Raw genomic sequence first — 18,148 nt, forward strand, 5'->3', positions numbered from 1 at the left:
AAATTAAATCATTTCTTTAATCGTATAAATTAACAAAGCAAATATTTTTATATATATATATATATATATATAAAAGAAGAAGATGAACCCTCAAGCATATATTATAATTACGCCACTGAATAAATCTAACGATTAACCCAATAGAAAAAAATTCAAACAAATAACTAAAAATAGCAAAACAACCAGCTTATTATTTTGTGTAGTAGAAATAATAATGATTGTGAAACAAAAATATTTAATATTTTGTTGTTAGATTTATATTATAGTAATAAGTTAACACGCTTTAAAATAGAGCGTGAAAACCTATTACCACAATGCTTATATATTTGCATATTAGATACCCATTTTCACAGTACCTATTATCACAATACCTTAGATATTTCAAAATTGAGCGTAAAAACCTATTACCGCAAATGCCTATATAAGATGCCTGTATATTAGTATACTGGGTACCGATTTTCACTGTACCTATTACCACAATACCAGGAGTACCACAGTTAATTAAACACCATCGACGTCAATAATATTTTAGTAATATTAAGCGGCCCCCTGCAACGAACAAGTTGAACTTATTATCATTATAGTACCAACAATGGTACTTTTTATAATTATAGTATCAATTATCGTAGATATTACACAATATTTCATTTTAATTTTTACTAAATATTCATCTAATTTTTATTCGAAAAAAAGTACTGATACATTTTTTAAAAGAACGAGGAAGGATGTGGTTAAAGGAGCAATAAATGATATTCTTAGATACATCAAATCAAAAAAAAAAACTGAAACAAAAAATCAAGCATATTAAAGAAAAAAATCCCACAAAATGTAGAGCAAAATCTTGGGATATATTTCACATTCACTATTACGTTTATTTTATTCAAAATGTACGTATTAAAGCCGCATTAAAACGTAAGGCAAAATTTAAGTCAGAGTTTTATTACAAAGAAATATATATATAAAAGTAATTAAAAGTAAAAATCCAATTAAATAGTTAACTTACTTTTGAAGCAAAACTGTTTCTTTCTTTTCTCCCTTGAACCATTTAATGGTGTTTGCGCTCGTTCTTCTATTTTAATAACTTTGTCACCAATTGGTAATATTACAGTCATACCTCTCATCCATGGATATAAAGTAAGCACATATTTTAAATTCAAACTTCAGATTAATAACAAATAGATATTTTTAACGCATAGTGATCATATTAAAAGAAATTGGAGAGAACAAAAAGCTTTTAGAAACTTGCAAACGATTAATTCCAAAGATAAAATCTTGATGCCACATAAAAAATATTGATCCTATAAATACGATTGTTTTTGTAAAAATAAATCGATTTTTTTTAATCGATAAAATAAAACAATTTTTTTTTAAATAATTTATTTCAAAACTTCAAGTAAATATCTCATTTTTGCAAATGATATAGAATTACTTCAGTCTTATATTCTCCATCAGTAAGGAAATTCTTTATTTAAAAAGATTCGAAGTTAATTTCAATTAAATACACCACAGATATAATTCTTCACTCTACTATTTAGCGAAGAATTCTAAGTTGCTAATCCAGATATATAATGAAACACAAACATGTTCTAAGCGCGAAAGCTTATATCAAAACGAACGTAAGTTATGCTCTGAATCTACTACGAGATTTTCGCTCCAAATGAAAGCCAAAGAATTTACATGAATTTAATAGCGGTAGGTGGAGTAAAAATCTCAAAAGAAAAGAAAATTCTTTTCGCGGTAGGGAATGATCCTTTTTTTAAGTTTGTTTATCAAATTGTTGCCAAGAACTCTTTTAGCGTGATAAATAAGAGATTAAACTAGGGTCAAGAGAGATTTCAGATTTATTAAAATGTTACGAAAGGTACGCAAATTTCAGTTATTTTGTGTCATTTTGTTTTAAAGATTATGGGATCTAATTATTTTACATTTTGCCTTATTTTCACATATTTCGTTAAAAGTAATGTATGTTTAGTTTTATTTATCGAGTACACATTTACACTCGACACTTTTCATAAAAACAAAAATGTATAACACATGTTTTTCGTTGATTATATCAAATACGGCCGTATTAAAAGTCAAACATAAATTAAAATATGAATAAGCTAATAAAAATAAATTAAACAAACTTTTAAAAAGGCATTTAAGGGAAAAACGATACTTTCAAAGAGGTAATTCTAAAATAAAAAGTAAAATATTAATTATCTTTCAAAAAAATAGAAGAAATTTAAGAAATATTTCCTGCATAATAATTTTTTGAGCTCATCAGGAAAATCTCAAATAAACAAAGCAAACACAAATGCTGATTACAGGCTATCTAATTAGAAAAAAAGACGGAAGAAAAAGTAAATATAAAAAATGCTAAGATTATTTTTTTTCTTATTGCATTCTTTATCTCTCATTTCAAAACAGATATTTCAAATAATTTAAATAGCTTCCAAGAACAAAATAAATATTTGCTTAAACTTTTCATTCCTCACAAAAAAGAAATAATAATAATATTTTTCATTTCCTTTTCAATTTTTCACAAATCTTAGGTTAAATAAAAATTGATTTAAAAGAAAATTCAACAGATTTGGATTTTACCTTAGATATTTTTAAAATCTACGCATTTTTCTAAACAAACGTCTTTTAAGTATTTCGAAATATTAACAGTTTTTTGTCTTTTTCTTTCCTCGAATTTTTTTAATCTGTTTTGCGATAAAGTCGTATGCATGCAAAAACTGAAGTATAAGTCAAAAGAAAATTTTAAGTGCTACTAATTATACTTTTAAATTCTAATAATACTTTTAAACACTAATAATTTATTTTTAAATACTTGCTTTGCCTCTTGTTCGCTCAGCTCACCAAGCCTCAACATTGCTTCAATAATAAGTTTTATACCTGGCAACATCTAATATTTCTCTCAGCAATGAACTAAATGATTATTATTTCAAGAAAAAAAAGTGAAAAAAAATTAGCCAAAAAAGCATTTAAAATTGCAATAAAATTGCGAAAAAGCACTTAAAATTGCAATAACAAATTAGAATTTTTCCAAAAAGAAAAAAATACCTCTAGTTAAGATCATAAATAAAAATGGCCTTTATAGCACGTCGAATTCCAACTCTTCAATTTCAGTCTTAATGACAGCAGAGCGACCCGCAGGTTCTACTTTTTTTTTATTTCATGTTTAACAGTTAATAATTCTAATACTAAATACCGAATTTTAATTTTTTGTACGACTATACCTTCCATCTGTCCTGAATGCATTTCCCCCTGTTTTGAATAAACAGGTTGTTGTTGTTTTCAATAGTTTTAGAACCTTCCAAAACACTTGTCCGTTTTAATACTGTGTACATATAACTTGATAAATCTTGTAAAATGAGCTGTGTTTCTAAGAAATAGAAATTTAATGATTCGGCCAAGAAGCAATTGCCGTAATGTCTCCAAATAACTAAAATTCTTGCTAATGAACTTTAACTAGCCATTATCCCGACTCTTGTCTTCTTGAGCTGGTTGACAATGAACTGGAACTTGATACTGTGGTTTCACGTTTACTTCGTCGGAGAAATGGAAGTTCCATTAATATAATGAACTGAGGCATAAATAATAAACACTGAATGACGTAACTGATGCCAAAACTCACCAACATAAGACAATATATTCTCATTAAAGGGATTAAATTGGAGTCCTCCGGACATAATAAGATGCAACTGTGCTTTTAAAGCTTAATATGGTTGGAATTAAATAACGAAAGAAGCATCATTACGCTTGCCTAATTCTAGATTAGGTAATATAGAATAGGCAATAATGAAACATCTGAGAAAATCTAAATGTATTTTTAGTAAATCTAAATTGTGTAATCTGAAGGCTAGAGAAATTGACTCTCAAATAATACAGAAAATATCGCATCAAAGCTTTGGACAATCTAACCTTAGCCCTATAAAAACTGTGTTAAGATTATAAATAAAAATGACCCTTTCATTTCCAATTCTTCATTTGTATTCCTAACGGCTACAGAGCGACTCGTACAGTATTTTTACTTCAGGTTTAATGGCTAATTACTCTAAAACGTAATATCGATTTTTAATTTTTTGTCAAACAAATTGTAAGATGTTACTGTACTTTTAAAGCTTAATGTGGCGGGAATTAAATAACATAAGAATTATCATTACGTTTGCTTACTTCTAGTTTAGTTAATATTGAATAATGAAACATTTGAAAATGTTTAAATATGTTTTTTAGTAAATCTAAACTTCTTGATCCCAAGACTATAGAAATTGGGACTCAAGTAATACATAAAATATAGCGTCAAAGCTTTGAACAATCTAACTCTTTATCCCATATTTAATGTTTTTCTCTAAAATATAATTTCCAAATTTATGAATAACTAAACCTACCTATTTAGCTATCAATTTAGAATTTTTCAAAAAATGAAAATTCATTGTTCTCTAGGCTTCAAGTGACTCCCCACATTTCTCACTACAATTTTACTTTAAACTTGTGAACGCAATTCACAGGATTACACGCGTACGACAAAACGCGATAGTATTAAACACGTCATAGGATTATACGCATTCCCTATAAAACATAAATAAAAGGAGGAATAAGAAAAAAGCTCGCCTTTGTTGTGGGAATGGGAAAAAAAGAAAAATATAAAAAATTTGTACAGAGAAGAAATGGGAGTGTTGTCCCAAGATCGAATAATTTAATTTGTATTAAAATCATAGGAGCAACGTTGGAGGGGGCTAGAGAGCTTGTACAAGGCCAACCAATAATTTCATGTTTAAAAAAAATTAAGACTTTGCTAAAAAAAGTAAAAAGATTATTTATTAAATTTCTTTCTCTTAAATTGTTTATTCAACAAAAATGTTATAAAAAGTTTGGATGATTCATAAATAATTTCTTTATTATTGCTTTCATAAAAACAATTTAAATCATAATTTTTTCTAAAAAAAATATATATATAAATCATGTATTTATGCTTTGGGGCCGTTCAGAAAGTACGTACACAAAAATAGAGAAATTTTAACCCCCTCCCTTCGTACATTACCGTACATAAGGTCTTACTCCCCCCCCCCTCCTTAGAGTACGTACATTTTATTAGTCTACCCCCCTTTTTCATAAAAATTAAAATAATTATGTTTTAAATAAAATTAAATTTTTATTTAAAATAATTTATTCATTTAAATTATTTAAACAATAACACCCAACTTTATCTTTGAATCAATAAATGAAACAATCTAATCTGATCAACATAATAATTTCCTACAATCAAAACAATTAATCTACAGTATTTTCCCAAGGACATTCCAAATGCTTCTCGAGAGACACCAATTCAGCGTTACTCTTGTCTGCGACTGATGAAAAATTTAGATTATCTTCATGAACGAGATCATCTTCGATCCTCTCTGCATCATCTTCGTTTTCCTGGTTTCTGAGGATAATCAAAAGTTCTTTCTGTCGACGAGCTGCTACACGAACCTGTCTTACTTTGTTGATTTGCGAAGAAGATTTGCATACTTACTTGTGATCTTTCAAACAAGTTAAAGTTCCAAAATATGTACCACAAGTAGGACAAATTTTGCGTTTAATATCACCTTCTACCGATGGGCATGTTGCATAGTATGGTATTTATGTGATGGAGTTCAAACCTATTTTTTGATTAACAGCAGCTTTCACAGTTGGTTCCAACGTTTGAGATAAAAATAATGATGGAAAAGTTCCTCGTGGTTGATTAATATCAAGTCCATCATACAAGAACAAACATATGTATAATACATGTGTAGGAAAAAGTCAAATTTAAATTTGGTGTATGCTTATAATGTACGTACTTAGTATAATACCTCCCCCCTTCCCCATCGTACGAAACCGTACAAAATAGCAAATCCCCTCCCCCCCCTTCGAGATGTACGTACTTTTTGAACGGCCCCTTAGTACTATTCGTCTTTTTCGAACGGTTGGTTGCCTCTCCACTTCGCGAGACTGCTTTATTCATACAGTTGCCAAAGGCAGCGTTGTTCTGAGTGCTCAGTTCTCTCTCAAGAATTAGTCTCGTTGCAGCTGATTATTTATTAATCTCAAACTCACGCAATGTAAAAAAGAAGCCAGCAATTCATTCGAGTGAGTTTTGAAAAGGGCACTAAATCTACAAAAAATGGAAAAATTGAGAGGCGTGGGTAATATACGCAATTCGTAATGTTGTACACCATAAAGGTAAAAAAAAAATTCTAAAAAAAAAAGCCGATTGCGTTACACAAGCAATTCACAAACAGTCACTTAAGGGATAGACCGATCGCCTCCTAATGAAGTGATCGATTACCAGCAATGGCTTGTCGATTCAAATTCCGCGCCCTGCTCGCACTGACCACAGTACTGGTGTAAAATATCCTCAGCGGTAGATAGATCATGTTTTAGAATCCCCTTGCAGTCAAGCTAACCATGGAAGGTTTCTGTGGTAATCCTCTCGTTATAATACATATTCGGGTGAGTTCCATCAAAAAGTCCAAAATTTCTCTGAGTACTTGATCCTGGAGTTCCCTTGTCTTCTGGATTGGGTTCAAAACTATAATGATACGGATTGTCAGTCGTAAACTCTAAGTAGGGTCGGCTGTTCAACGACGGTTATATATAAAAATAAAATAATAAAAATTTTAGTGATTTGATAAAACTCAACAGTGCCAAAAAAAAAAATTTCTATTTTTACCAAAAATTGAAAAATATTAGTCAGAATTACAAAGTTAGTAAGTGTAATAAGAGGATGTTGCATTTAACTTCATAAATAATCTAAAACAAGGCTGTGGAGTGGGAGTCGAAAATTTTTGTCCGAGGTACATATTAGAAGAAGAAACAAATTTGTTGATGTGGTAATAACACTAATTTTTTGTTGCATCTTTGCAAATGTTTGATCTTGATAATTCAGATTTGGGGATTGCAAATCTGAAATTAGTCTTGCACCTAAAACTACAGATTGTTTCTTAAAATGACATTTTTAGTCTATTTTCTTTTTCGAAATGTACAAGATTAAAAACGTTCTACATTGCAGGGTGTTGCATAAATGTTGCGAAAATATTCTAAGAGCGGTAGGGCACATCATCAGCAATGACTGCTTAAAAACATGAAATAGCATAAAATTGCATGAGAATCCATCCCTGAAAATGTCGTCATACGCAAGTAGAGGCGCTTCCCTATTATGATCTGTTTAAAAGCACACGAAGAAACGGTTCTTAATAAGGAAGCACCCATAGCGGCGTATGACATTTCTGGGTATGGGTTCTTAAGCAATTTTAATCCTGATGAAGTACCCTTATTCCCCTAGAAGTTCGTAGAAACATTTATTTAACCTTCTATTTCCATATATAGCATTTTTAAACCTGTACATTTCGCCAACAGACTAAAAAAGTCATTTTTAAATAAATGTAGCTTGGAGAGAAACCGGTTGCTAACTTGAAATGAGTGACGTAAAAATATCTAAGATTCATTTAAAACAATGTAGTGCAACAGGAAACAAACTAAAATAAGAAATTGCTCCCCTGTATAGTCATTATTTGTCAAATATTTGTAGTTAGTATGTCCATAAAATATTACTCAAATGTACATTGCGACATTCATTTAAATTATATTATTATTGCAAAATTTTGAAGAAATATTTTTTTTAATTATTTATTTAACTATCGTGCTAATACAATATTAAATAAAACACCATGAACTCTAATTGTTCGCAAAAATATAATATTTATTTAATACATAATTGATATTTATTTAGTTATAGTAGTTTATTAAGTTGTTTAGTTTAGTTGTCGGAGTCGAGCATTGCAACTATACACTCCTTAGCTCTGATCTTAGAAGGTAATAGTGCAAGCCAACGATGACAAACGTGTCAATGCTTTCAATTTGGAAAACCATGAACTCAAAAACCATTTTCTTTTTTCTTTTTTTCTTAAAACAAATGATGTATTTTAATAGATCAGAGAAAATGCATTGCTTAAATAAAGTGATTTAAAAAAATTACAATAATAATAGTAATCTGCAGATTTTTTTCTAATCAGATAAAGATATATCAGTTTCTAAATTTTGGAAATAATGTTTGCACTTACTCTTTATTTACTAAATTTTAAAGATATATAGGACGATAATTCTTAGAAAATTATTTGCATATGTCTAGAAAAAAAGTTTATTTAAGTTGTAAGATTGCTTAAACTTAAAATAATAATAAATCATTTAACGATTTTTATCGTTAAACATAGATAATCTGGACTATAAAATGCAAAGCATTATTTTTCTAGTTTATAAATTTGTGTAACAATAATTTGGAATTTTTTCGAAAGATAATTTTTTCAATAATGAAAGCTAATAAACGAATAAAAATACAACATCAATAATTTTTTAAATATTTAAATGCTTGAACTTTTAAAAACAGATAATCACGCAGGTACGTTAGGAAAAAATAAATGCAATGAAATAATAGTAATAACAATAATAATAATATTTTAAAAATGTTTACATATTTAAATATTTTTAAAAATGACCATTTTATAACTTTAAAAAATATGATTATTACTGAGCAAAAATAGATAGAATAAAAATACCTAATAATTCTTTTCTTAAATATCTAACAATAAAATAGTTTTTTAAAAATTGTTTCTATTTTTGTTTTTTTATTTATTAACTATTTTTTTTTGTTTTTTTATTAACTTCTAAGCAATATAAAAAATTTAAATCATTTTTAATTTTTTTTTCTTTTTTTTTATGCTTTAAAATATTCAATATAAATATTGGCTTTTCTGATTATACATTGGGCATAATTCTCGAGTATTGATCTTAAATTTTTATCATTCATATATTCTGGAAATATTTTTATTTTATATGATAACAATGGAAATATTTTTATTTTATATGATAACAATAGAAATATTTAAAAGAAATTGTTTCATTTATCTTCCATAAAAAAAAAATGGAATAAAAGACAATTCAGTACCAATCCGAATAAGTTTTTAATTCTCAGAAGCAATATTTTTGATATCATTCAGACGTACATTTTGTGTTCTGCTTATAAGCTTACTCATATTATACAAAAAAAATTTTAATTTTATTAGATAGCATGAGCAATTTTAATTTTTTGGAATTTTTCATTCGAAAAAACAGCAATGTAAAACGTAGCGACATATTTCAGCCGTATTTTTACAGATATATTAAAAACATTATATAACAGATGGCAGCACTAGTACCTTTTTAACAAATACAAATATTTCTACTTCAAACCTCTTCAGACAAATTGAATATGCGTGCGCATCATTGTCAAGATAAATTTTTTTTTTATATATTATTATTCTCAAGTAGTCAAACAGGTGAAGTAAAAGCGAACGGCGAAAGAATAGAAGGGTGTTGTTATGGTGCATGTGTTTAGCATGATAGAAATGGTGGCTTTATGAAATAAATTACATGGAATGTTAACATGAGGATATCTATCGTTTTCCTATATAGACTTTTAATTATGTTATAATTGTAATTTGTGTGTTGTTCAAATTCATTGTGTTCGAGCATGCTGCGTTTCCTTAGCAAACGATTTAGCCGTTCAACTCGAGGAGGTAAACATCGAGCAACTGAAGGCAAAACACCTACAAAGCCTGGAAAAAATGTTTTACCTTGCAAAATTATATTATTGGATGGCTCAGACTTGTCTGTTGATGTACATGTAAGTTTTATTAGTTAATAATACTTCTTGTTATACAGTTAAATTTTATTACATTAAATAATGAATGTTTCATGTAATTTCTAATGTTATTTAGAATATGATGTGCAGCATTATTTATTTATAATGCATTCATTGTTTTATCATTAATTATTTTGTTTACTTACAAACTTTTGATAAATTTAAGGAATGTTAAATAGCGTTATGCTTTACATCTGGTTAATTTTATCTATGTCCAGTGATGTCATCAAATGATAGTAAAGAAGATACGTTCTTACAACAATGGAATAAATTATCGTTTGAGGATGTTAATTTATTAGTCATGTTCCTTAAACGCTATAAACTTATCATAATATTTAATATCCTCAATGAAATCTAAGTAAATTTATTTAAATTTATTTTGCCAATTTTTATTCACAATGCGTCCTGAATGCGTATCTTTTATTAGAAAACTTTATAATTAGTTTATACCAGAGAACTGTTTAACAAATCAATTTTTGAGATTTAAATACTATGATTATCAGCGTAATGTGTCAAAATATGCTTAGAAATAATCCTAGTTGAGGAGATTTAAAGTTGTCACCCAAATTTTCACGAACATACGTATTTCTGTCTTAACATTCAATAATTTAACGTCCATTTTATAACTAACTTCATGATTTACAGTTTTTGTAATACAGGTTGATGTGATTATAAAATATAAACCTGAGTGCTTCAAAAGCTTATAAATTACTTGTTTATTAATGTTAAATGATCACAGTACTTATTCACGTGTAGATATTTTTAAGAAATTTTAGACTGATATATGATATAACTTTTATTTATAGATAAATTTAAGAATTATTCTTAATAGTCTCAATAAATTAGATGATATTGTATAAAATAACATGACTGGAGCTAGTTGCTGTTATTTGCTTATAGCTCGCCAATTATGTTAGGGTGAAGAGAATGGTTGGATGTATTTAACAGTAAATGGGTGTCCTTTAAGAATTGAATAAAGGATTGTAGTTTATGATCATCTTAAGTGTCCATGAAATAAGGACAAAGCTCCAATTAAATAACAAAATAATCTTTAATGATTGAGTTGGTCTTACGTAATTTTGACGCAAACCTTTAAGAAATTTTATTGTTTTGCCAAGTCAACCCAGTTGTAAAATAACTGTGCAATTTTATATACTTGTTTAAGATTTTAATCTTGGTCATTATGCTGCTCATTATCTTTTTGAATTTCAGTGCATTCTAATTTGGAATTTACGATTTTCCGTTGATCATTAAAGCTTGTAATAGTTCACGTTGGTTTATGATAGTTATCTGGATTTATTTTTCTGCTCAAAAATGTATACTCAACAAACAATAAAAAAAATTTGATATTTCTTTTCTATTGAGTATGGCTATACACCAATTGTAAATGAATTGAGAGCACCAATTTTGAATGAATTAGCATTTTTCAATAATTCATCATTAAATTAAATACTTTTTTTTGCAAAAATGTATAAAGACTTTATATCAATTCAATTTGTTCTTTTCATATTAGCTTTCAAACTTAAATATTCACGAAACTTATACTTTTTTCTGAATAAATATTCAATTGATAAACTAGTTTTATAGGTCTTGTATTTTATTTAGGTAAATATAAGTCTTTATTTCTTAGGTTTAATGTTTGGCTGTTTTTAAACTTACCCAGGGTTAATATTGTAAAATTTTTAGAATTAAATACCATTTCAGATTCAAGAATTTCTAGTTGCCTAAATTTAAATAATAGAATTGCTGTTATTTAAACTATTCTGTACCAAAATATTCATTAAAATTTTGTGTCTAGATATTTGTTATAAATTTTAAAACAGTCTTTTTGAAATTTTATTGAACTTCAAATATTAATTCGTGAAATGTGTCTTCTAGGAGCAGAATTAGAATATGTGATGATTTGCAATTGAAAAAAAAATTTTTTTTTTTGAGAATAAAGTACATTCTTTAGTTATCATTTTATAAATACCTACATAGTGAAACAAAGATTATTAACGATATGTAACATTTGCATCATAATTTAGACATAAATTGTTCTCCTATAGGTGTATTTATTTTTCGAGAAAATTCAAATTGTTCTGCAACGTCAATAAAGCTCTGTGCTAATGGTTGTGTTTTTTAAATTTTTTTGTTTGTTCTCAAATGGTTTTAGAATATGAATTATCTGAGAATTAATTTCCTCCTTTTCTTAATCATGTATAAGGTTCATTTCGCTATTTCAAAAGATTACAAAAAGATAAGTTATAAAACAAAACATTAGAAATTGATATTGTATCTACATCAATAAAATTCATGTGAATTTGACTGTCTGATCAGAGCAGCTTTTCTGATTCATAACTGTGTGACATTAAAAACTTCATTATTAGCTGATTCATGCATCCTTTAATGATTAAAGATATTGAAACTTTTAAATGTGCCTACTAATGAATCAGATACTTTACAAATTAAACCCAATGATATTTTTATATTATTCTTTCTAATATTTTAATTCTTTCCAAATATATTTATCTTGCAATTTATTTTTTATTTCAAATACTTTTCTGCTAAGTTGATTACCAGGTTTTGAAACTTACATTGGGTAGATTTCTGTATTGTAATCTATGTCAGAATAATCTTAAAGTGCTTGGCGGCTTCGAAGCAGTGGCCCACGGGAAATTAAACAAAAACATCATAGGAAAGTACCAAATCGAAGGGTATAACTTGTAACCAACCCTTGGACAAACCTCTTTTTTTTAAAAAAGAAAGAACAATTATCAAGTTTAAAATTTTCGCTTTGACGATTGTAGTTGGTGCAACTGATTACAGTACAAAAATATCCCCCTTACTTGTACACTATTAATTTAGTAGGTGTGCTTCATCCTTTACTATCACCATTAATTGGGCAGAATACTCACAATATTATTAAAAATGCTGGCTCGGATCATTAAGCAAGTGGATAACCCAGCCCGCATTTAGACCAAACTTTCACAGTAACGATATTTCTTAATCTGTTCTACTGTAAAGTGCTGAGCTTAACGCGCCGCTCAAAGGGCTACCAAAGCGAGGGAGCCATCCCCTCTGCAGAGGATCAAAATGGTGGTGGCATGTCTTCGGATCATCCCTGAGGATGATCTGAAGATATCCTACCCACCAAAATTTAAAAATCGGTTCAATAGCTCCTAAGTTTGGCCATCACTGCTCCTAGAGCACTGTCAACAGCTGTGGTTACAAGGTTAAACTATTTTAAGTATGAGTGTGTGTAGGGTCAATATTTGGGGAATGATTTGACTCTGTTTAGTGAAAAAGTATTGGAGGTTTTCCCTCTTTGAAATGTGCTTTTTCTTATTTCTCAGAACCAATTTCCAGAGGAATTCTTTGATTAAACAACAGCATTATGTCAATAGCCAACCAGATTGTAGCTCTCTCTATTATAAAAAAGATGCCCGATATATTTCTATTGGGAGCTTTTTTCCTTTCACAAATTTTATGACTACATCTATTGAATTTTAATTTGTGAGGGTAGTTGGGTTAATATCTATTATTAAATCAGTTTGAGTCAGGGAAATGTAACTACCAATTCACTAGTTTCAGGGATGTGTAGTTTGTTAAAACATGTAGGTACATAAGTTCAAAAACAAAGTTATAAGTTTTGACGCAGATGACAGGAGTGTCATTTTTTCCTGATGCTCTAATTACGAATAAAAATATATTTTGGTATATTTCAGTTAAACAGAAAAATTTAATAGTTACTAAAAAAATCTGTTAGATTATTGGCAGGGTTGGCAGGTTTTTGACATGTGACAGTTTTTGACAGTTTAAACCATGGTTTAAACCGTCACGTCAAAAACCTCACTGTCAAAAATGTCGAAAATGTCAAAAACCTATATTCATATGTGAAATTTAATTAATACATAAAATTTATATATTTTTTATAAAGGATAGTGTTTCTAAATATGTTCTAGAAAAAATAAATTTAAAATTTTGAAGAAACACTTATATTTTGAATAGTAACCAAAATCTTGTACTTTTGAAAGCTCACATCTTTTGTAATATTATGTATTCATTTTCATGTGTTATTGAAAATCTGCAGTGATATTATTAAGAAATTTATTTATAACCAAATTTAGTGTATAGTATAGATTATACTAAAAATTAGACATTTTTAAAGATAAACATTAGCAGTTTTGTACATTAGACATCTTTTAAAGAAAAATCTTTTTAATATTCTTTTAAATCTTCTTAATAATCTTTTTAACATAAGACAATACAAATTTAAGTGCTTTCTGTTAAATACACAGAGTAGTTAGTGTCGATTTACAGTATATTCAGCCTATTCATTTACTATGCTGAAAATTTAGTTTATCCAAATACTTGTGAATTTCATTTTGCTGAATACTATATAGTTTTGTTGAATATCTAAATATTCAGCTGTTGAATAATTACTTCTTGCTTTCAAGATATGCATTATTTGTATTCTTAATACAAGTGGAGAAAAAAAAATTAAGAGATAAAAATTGTTTTAAAATGATAAGTGTAATAATTATAAATAAATATAATAAACAATATGAATTATATTTATCATTATTCATAAATATAACTACTTTTAAATTCAAATTAACATACAGGATAATAAGGATATTCGGTCTAGCATTAAGAATTTTTTTTTATATACTTGTATCAAGTTTGTATTTATACAACATAACTTGTAAGTTCCTTATAAATATTAGTTATATGTTCCTTATATGTCAAAAATGCATAGTAATAAACTTTTAATTTTCTTAAGTATCAAAAAGAAAAAAAAAAAAAATTTTAAGTATAAATATTTAAGCAATTTTTGTGCAAAATTTTTCTGCACATGCATTTGAATATAAATTTCTGAGATTTTAAATCTGTTATTTTACCTTAATTTTAATTAAAAAATATTTTAAAACCTGCTGATTACCTATAGTATAATTAAATTTCAATATAATGCATGGCAACTGTTGGTAGTTTTGAAGTTTATATATTTTCTTGGCAAACTTCAGTTTTTGACATTTTTGACGGGTTTTTGACGGTTTAAACCAGTATTATACCCTTGTCATGTCAAAAACCACTTTTTGACGTCAAAAACCCAACCCTGATTATTGGAATTATATTTGTGCTAATATATAAAATCCAAAAAAAGTAGTTTTAATTTTTTTCAAAGAAATTTCAATGATGAATAACTGTATCTCTTATATCTAAATTAGTACAAATTTGGAAATCTGTTATATTTTATCATTAACGCAGAAAAAGACACTGGTGTTTCTTAGTATGTCATAACCGTAAATTAATGAATTGCTAATTAAATATTTTTCATTTATTTTGGCCTAAATAAGGCAAGAGAAAGAGAAAAAAATACATTAGAAATATGTTTAATAAAAATTCTGCATCAAAGAGTTTAAGTATACAGAGTTATAAATCTCCATTTATAAGTCACAGGACCACTAATATTTTTATATATCATATACATTTTACGGTATTTCTTTATTTTAATGTTTAAGTTTGAAATAAATTGAGATTGAAGAGTTTTCATAAGAATCTTTTTCATTTTGCAATTTCTTTTTTTTTAATTACTTGTTGAATTAAAAAAAAATCTTCATTATTAATTTTGATTATTAGACATTAAAGAGGCGCAGGTGGAAAAAAAAAATATTTTGCGTCACACCAGATAAATATGGCTAACTTTCCCTCATTCAGTGACATGTTTTCCAATTATTATAAGTTCAGCGGTATTAAAACGAATTTTTAAAAACTTGTAGCTGTGGTGGCGAGCGTTGTCTAGGATTCCTCAACCTTTTTGTCAGACTGTATCTTACATAGAGAAGTGTTATTTTTTAGAAATTCAAGTTAGCGAAGGGTAGGATTAACATTTCAAATAATATTCACTTCATTTGTAAGTAAGAAAATGAAAAGCGGCTCTAGAATTAAATTCTGTTCCCATTCAAGTCGCCTTTTTTTTTTTCTTTTTTTTTTTTTTTTGTTTAATATGTGTTTAATTAATTTGTTTATTTGGTTTTAAAACTTCACAGCAATAAGCTAAATGCGAAATAATTTTTATTAGTGATCTATTTATGAGGAGGTTCTCGTGGGCGGCCACAGTTGACTAGTCGACAGGCAATGTGCGGCCCTGAGGGCCGCGTGTTTGACACATCTGCAATAGGCAAATGCACCAAGAGATGCTTTCTTCTCATGGCGTCACAGTTGTCATGGTGACATTGCGTGACGGACACTTTGTCGTTTTCTCTACCTTGTCTTCCGACTTTCAGCCATAAAGTTAGTGAGTAAAACATAGAAATCGGGAGAAAGGTTGACGGATTCAGATGGTTTATCTTCCTACAAGCCTTTGACAAATATCAAATTTTAATGAGATATACTTCTGCGTTCTTTCTCCGCCCAGCATCTGATATAGATATCTTTTATAGTTTTTTTTTTTTTTTTTTTCCTCAAAATAATGGTAACATTGCGGCTAGTATTTCAATAAAGAAAGTATATGCATTTTTTAATAGTTTTTTGAATATGGATCTTTGAAGACGAAAAAGCATAGATTTTCTTACAAAATGACTGATAACTAAAAAACTAATCCAAATTTTTGAAAAAGAAGAAAAATACTTCTTCATTATGTCAAAACACAATTATGTGCCGAGTTTCGTGCCTAGGCGGGGCTTCTGGGGGGATATATTGTGATTACAGACTTACAAACAGACACACACACAGCCGCGTTTATTATTATGTATAGATTGGAGAATGGGGATAAAAAAAAAAAAAAGTTTTATCAGCGATCAATACCATCGTGTTCTGAAACATTAGATTTACGGGTACCATTTCCAGCATAAGTACCAGGTTAGATTAGATGGTACAGGAGCTAGATCATTTAGCATTACAGCCTTGCATTGTAGCCTTGCAGGTCCCGCGTGTACTAGTATATCAAGTAATGCAAGAAAAAGAAACATTTTAATTATTTTGATTTACCGGTCTCGTATACAAACTCGATCCAGACCATGGGGTACGAAGGGTTAAGGATTTGTAATACTAATATTGTTTATCGTTTAGTTAATTTATAATATTAATAATTGATAACGCAACATTTTTCTTTAATAGAGTGACATTAAAGAGATGCATTTAATAAATTATATGTTTTTTTAAATTAAGGTTATTTCTTGAATTGAGTTCAGAATACAATACAATAATCAATGAAAATTATCAAATGCTTTGTTGATATTTGGAATTTTCTAGTGAATCTCTTAGTTTTGAAAAAGATCTAATGTGGAATTTACTAATCAAATTATGAAGGAAAAATAATATTTAGTTCTGGGTATTTAGTTTTTTTTTTTTTCTTTCTCTCGAGGGCCCGAGGATATTTTTGTTATTTTATCAATTATTTGTCAGCTTTTTTTTTTCTTTCTAAAACCTGTAGCAGATCAACCATTAAGAATTTCTTCAAGTTAGTTTTTAATGAAAATATACATTAATGAACTAAAAAGTATTTGTTGCTTAACTTTTCATAATATATATAACTGATTGTTTCGTATTCACGTGCTAGTGGATCTTTTTTAAAAATGAACTGTTGATCCGCATATAAATTTTTTTATTTTTTTTTATTTTATATGCATGTCCTTCACTTTCAGTCGTAACGTGGAAATCAGATTTTTTTTTTCTTTCGAATTTTATAAGAACAATACCATTTTGTCTTACTAAGTATTATAATATGTGTCTTATTTAAGGAGTATGTCTAAGTTTTGTTTCGCTTCAGCAATCTACTACTTCCGAAACGAAACAAAAAAAAAAGACAATATTTGCTTCTTTTTTTAAAAAACTGAGATTAAATACAGATTATTTTTTAAAGAAATTTTTTCAAAAAATTAGAGAAGTATCCTTAAAATGTAAAACTTTTAACTAGCATAAACAATTTTAAATAAATTTTCTTTTAATGTTGTAAATTTTTCAACTGTTTTTAATTTTATTGCAGACTGAAATTAAATAATCATAAAAGAGAACTATCAATAGGAATATACAAATTGATGGTCGGACTTTTGAAACTAATACAGTCGAACCCCGCTATAGTGAACCGTCTGCGGACTCAGTAATGTGTCCACTATAACCGATGAAGAATATTTTTTGCATAAGACAGTTGAATGATTGAAAATTGGCTTTGCAATTTTGCATAAGTTATTTAAAAAATTATTAACTAATTAACAGATAATAAAGCAAAAATTGATGGAAAAAGTAATTACAGTAGAGCATCGTTTATACGACGCCGAAGGGACCAACGAAAAACGTCGTATAAACGATAACGTCGTATAATCGATTTTTACTTCTAAAACTGAAACTAACTCTGTTTTCAGTTAATTTTAATGTTTAACGTGTTGATTTACATAAATTTCTAAATTAGACAAAGCAAAACAAACAAATAACCAAAGAAGAAAAATTGCAGTGAGCAATTTGAATGTATGTTACCTT

General features: G+C 27.9%; 1 protein-coding gene across 4 annotated transcripts in view; it reads left to right on the plus strand.

Moving 5' to 3' along the window:
- The first annotated feature begins 9,233 nt into the window (after nucleotides 1-9,233).
- LOC107443879 (band 4.1-like protein 5) overlaps nucleotides 9,234-18,148 on the plus strand; it is a 74,423-nt gene continuing 65,508 nt past the window's right edge. For all 4 annotated transcript variants that reach the window (XM_043044060.2, XM_043044061.2, XM_043044062.2 and 1 more), the window contains exon 1: nucleotides 9,234-9,670. In XM_043044060.2, coding sequence (XP_042899994.1) covers nucleotides 9,518-9,670 — 153 coding nt within the window. In that variant the 5' untranslated portion in view covers nucleotides 9,234-9,517. The remainder of the gene's footprint in view (nucleotides 9,671-18,148) is intronic.

The sequence above is a fragment of the Parasteatoda tepidariorum genome, chromosome 7 (assembly GCF_043381705.1).
Source record: "Parasteatoda tepidariorum isolate YZ-2023 chromosome 7, CAS_Ptep_4.0, whole genome shotgun sequence".
In the NCBI taxonomy this organism is placed as follows: Eukaryota; Metazoa; Arthropoda; class Arachnida; order Araneae; family Theridiidae; genus Parasteatoda; species Parasteatoda tepidariorum.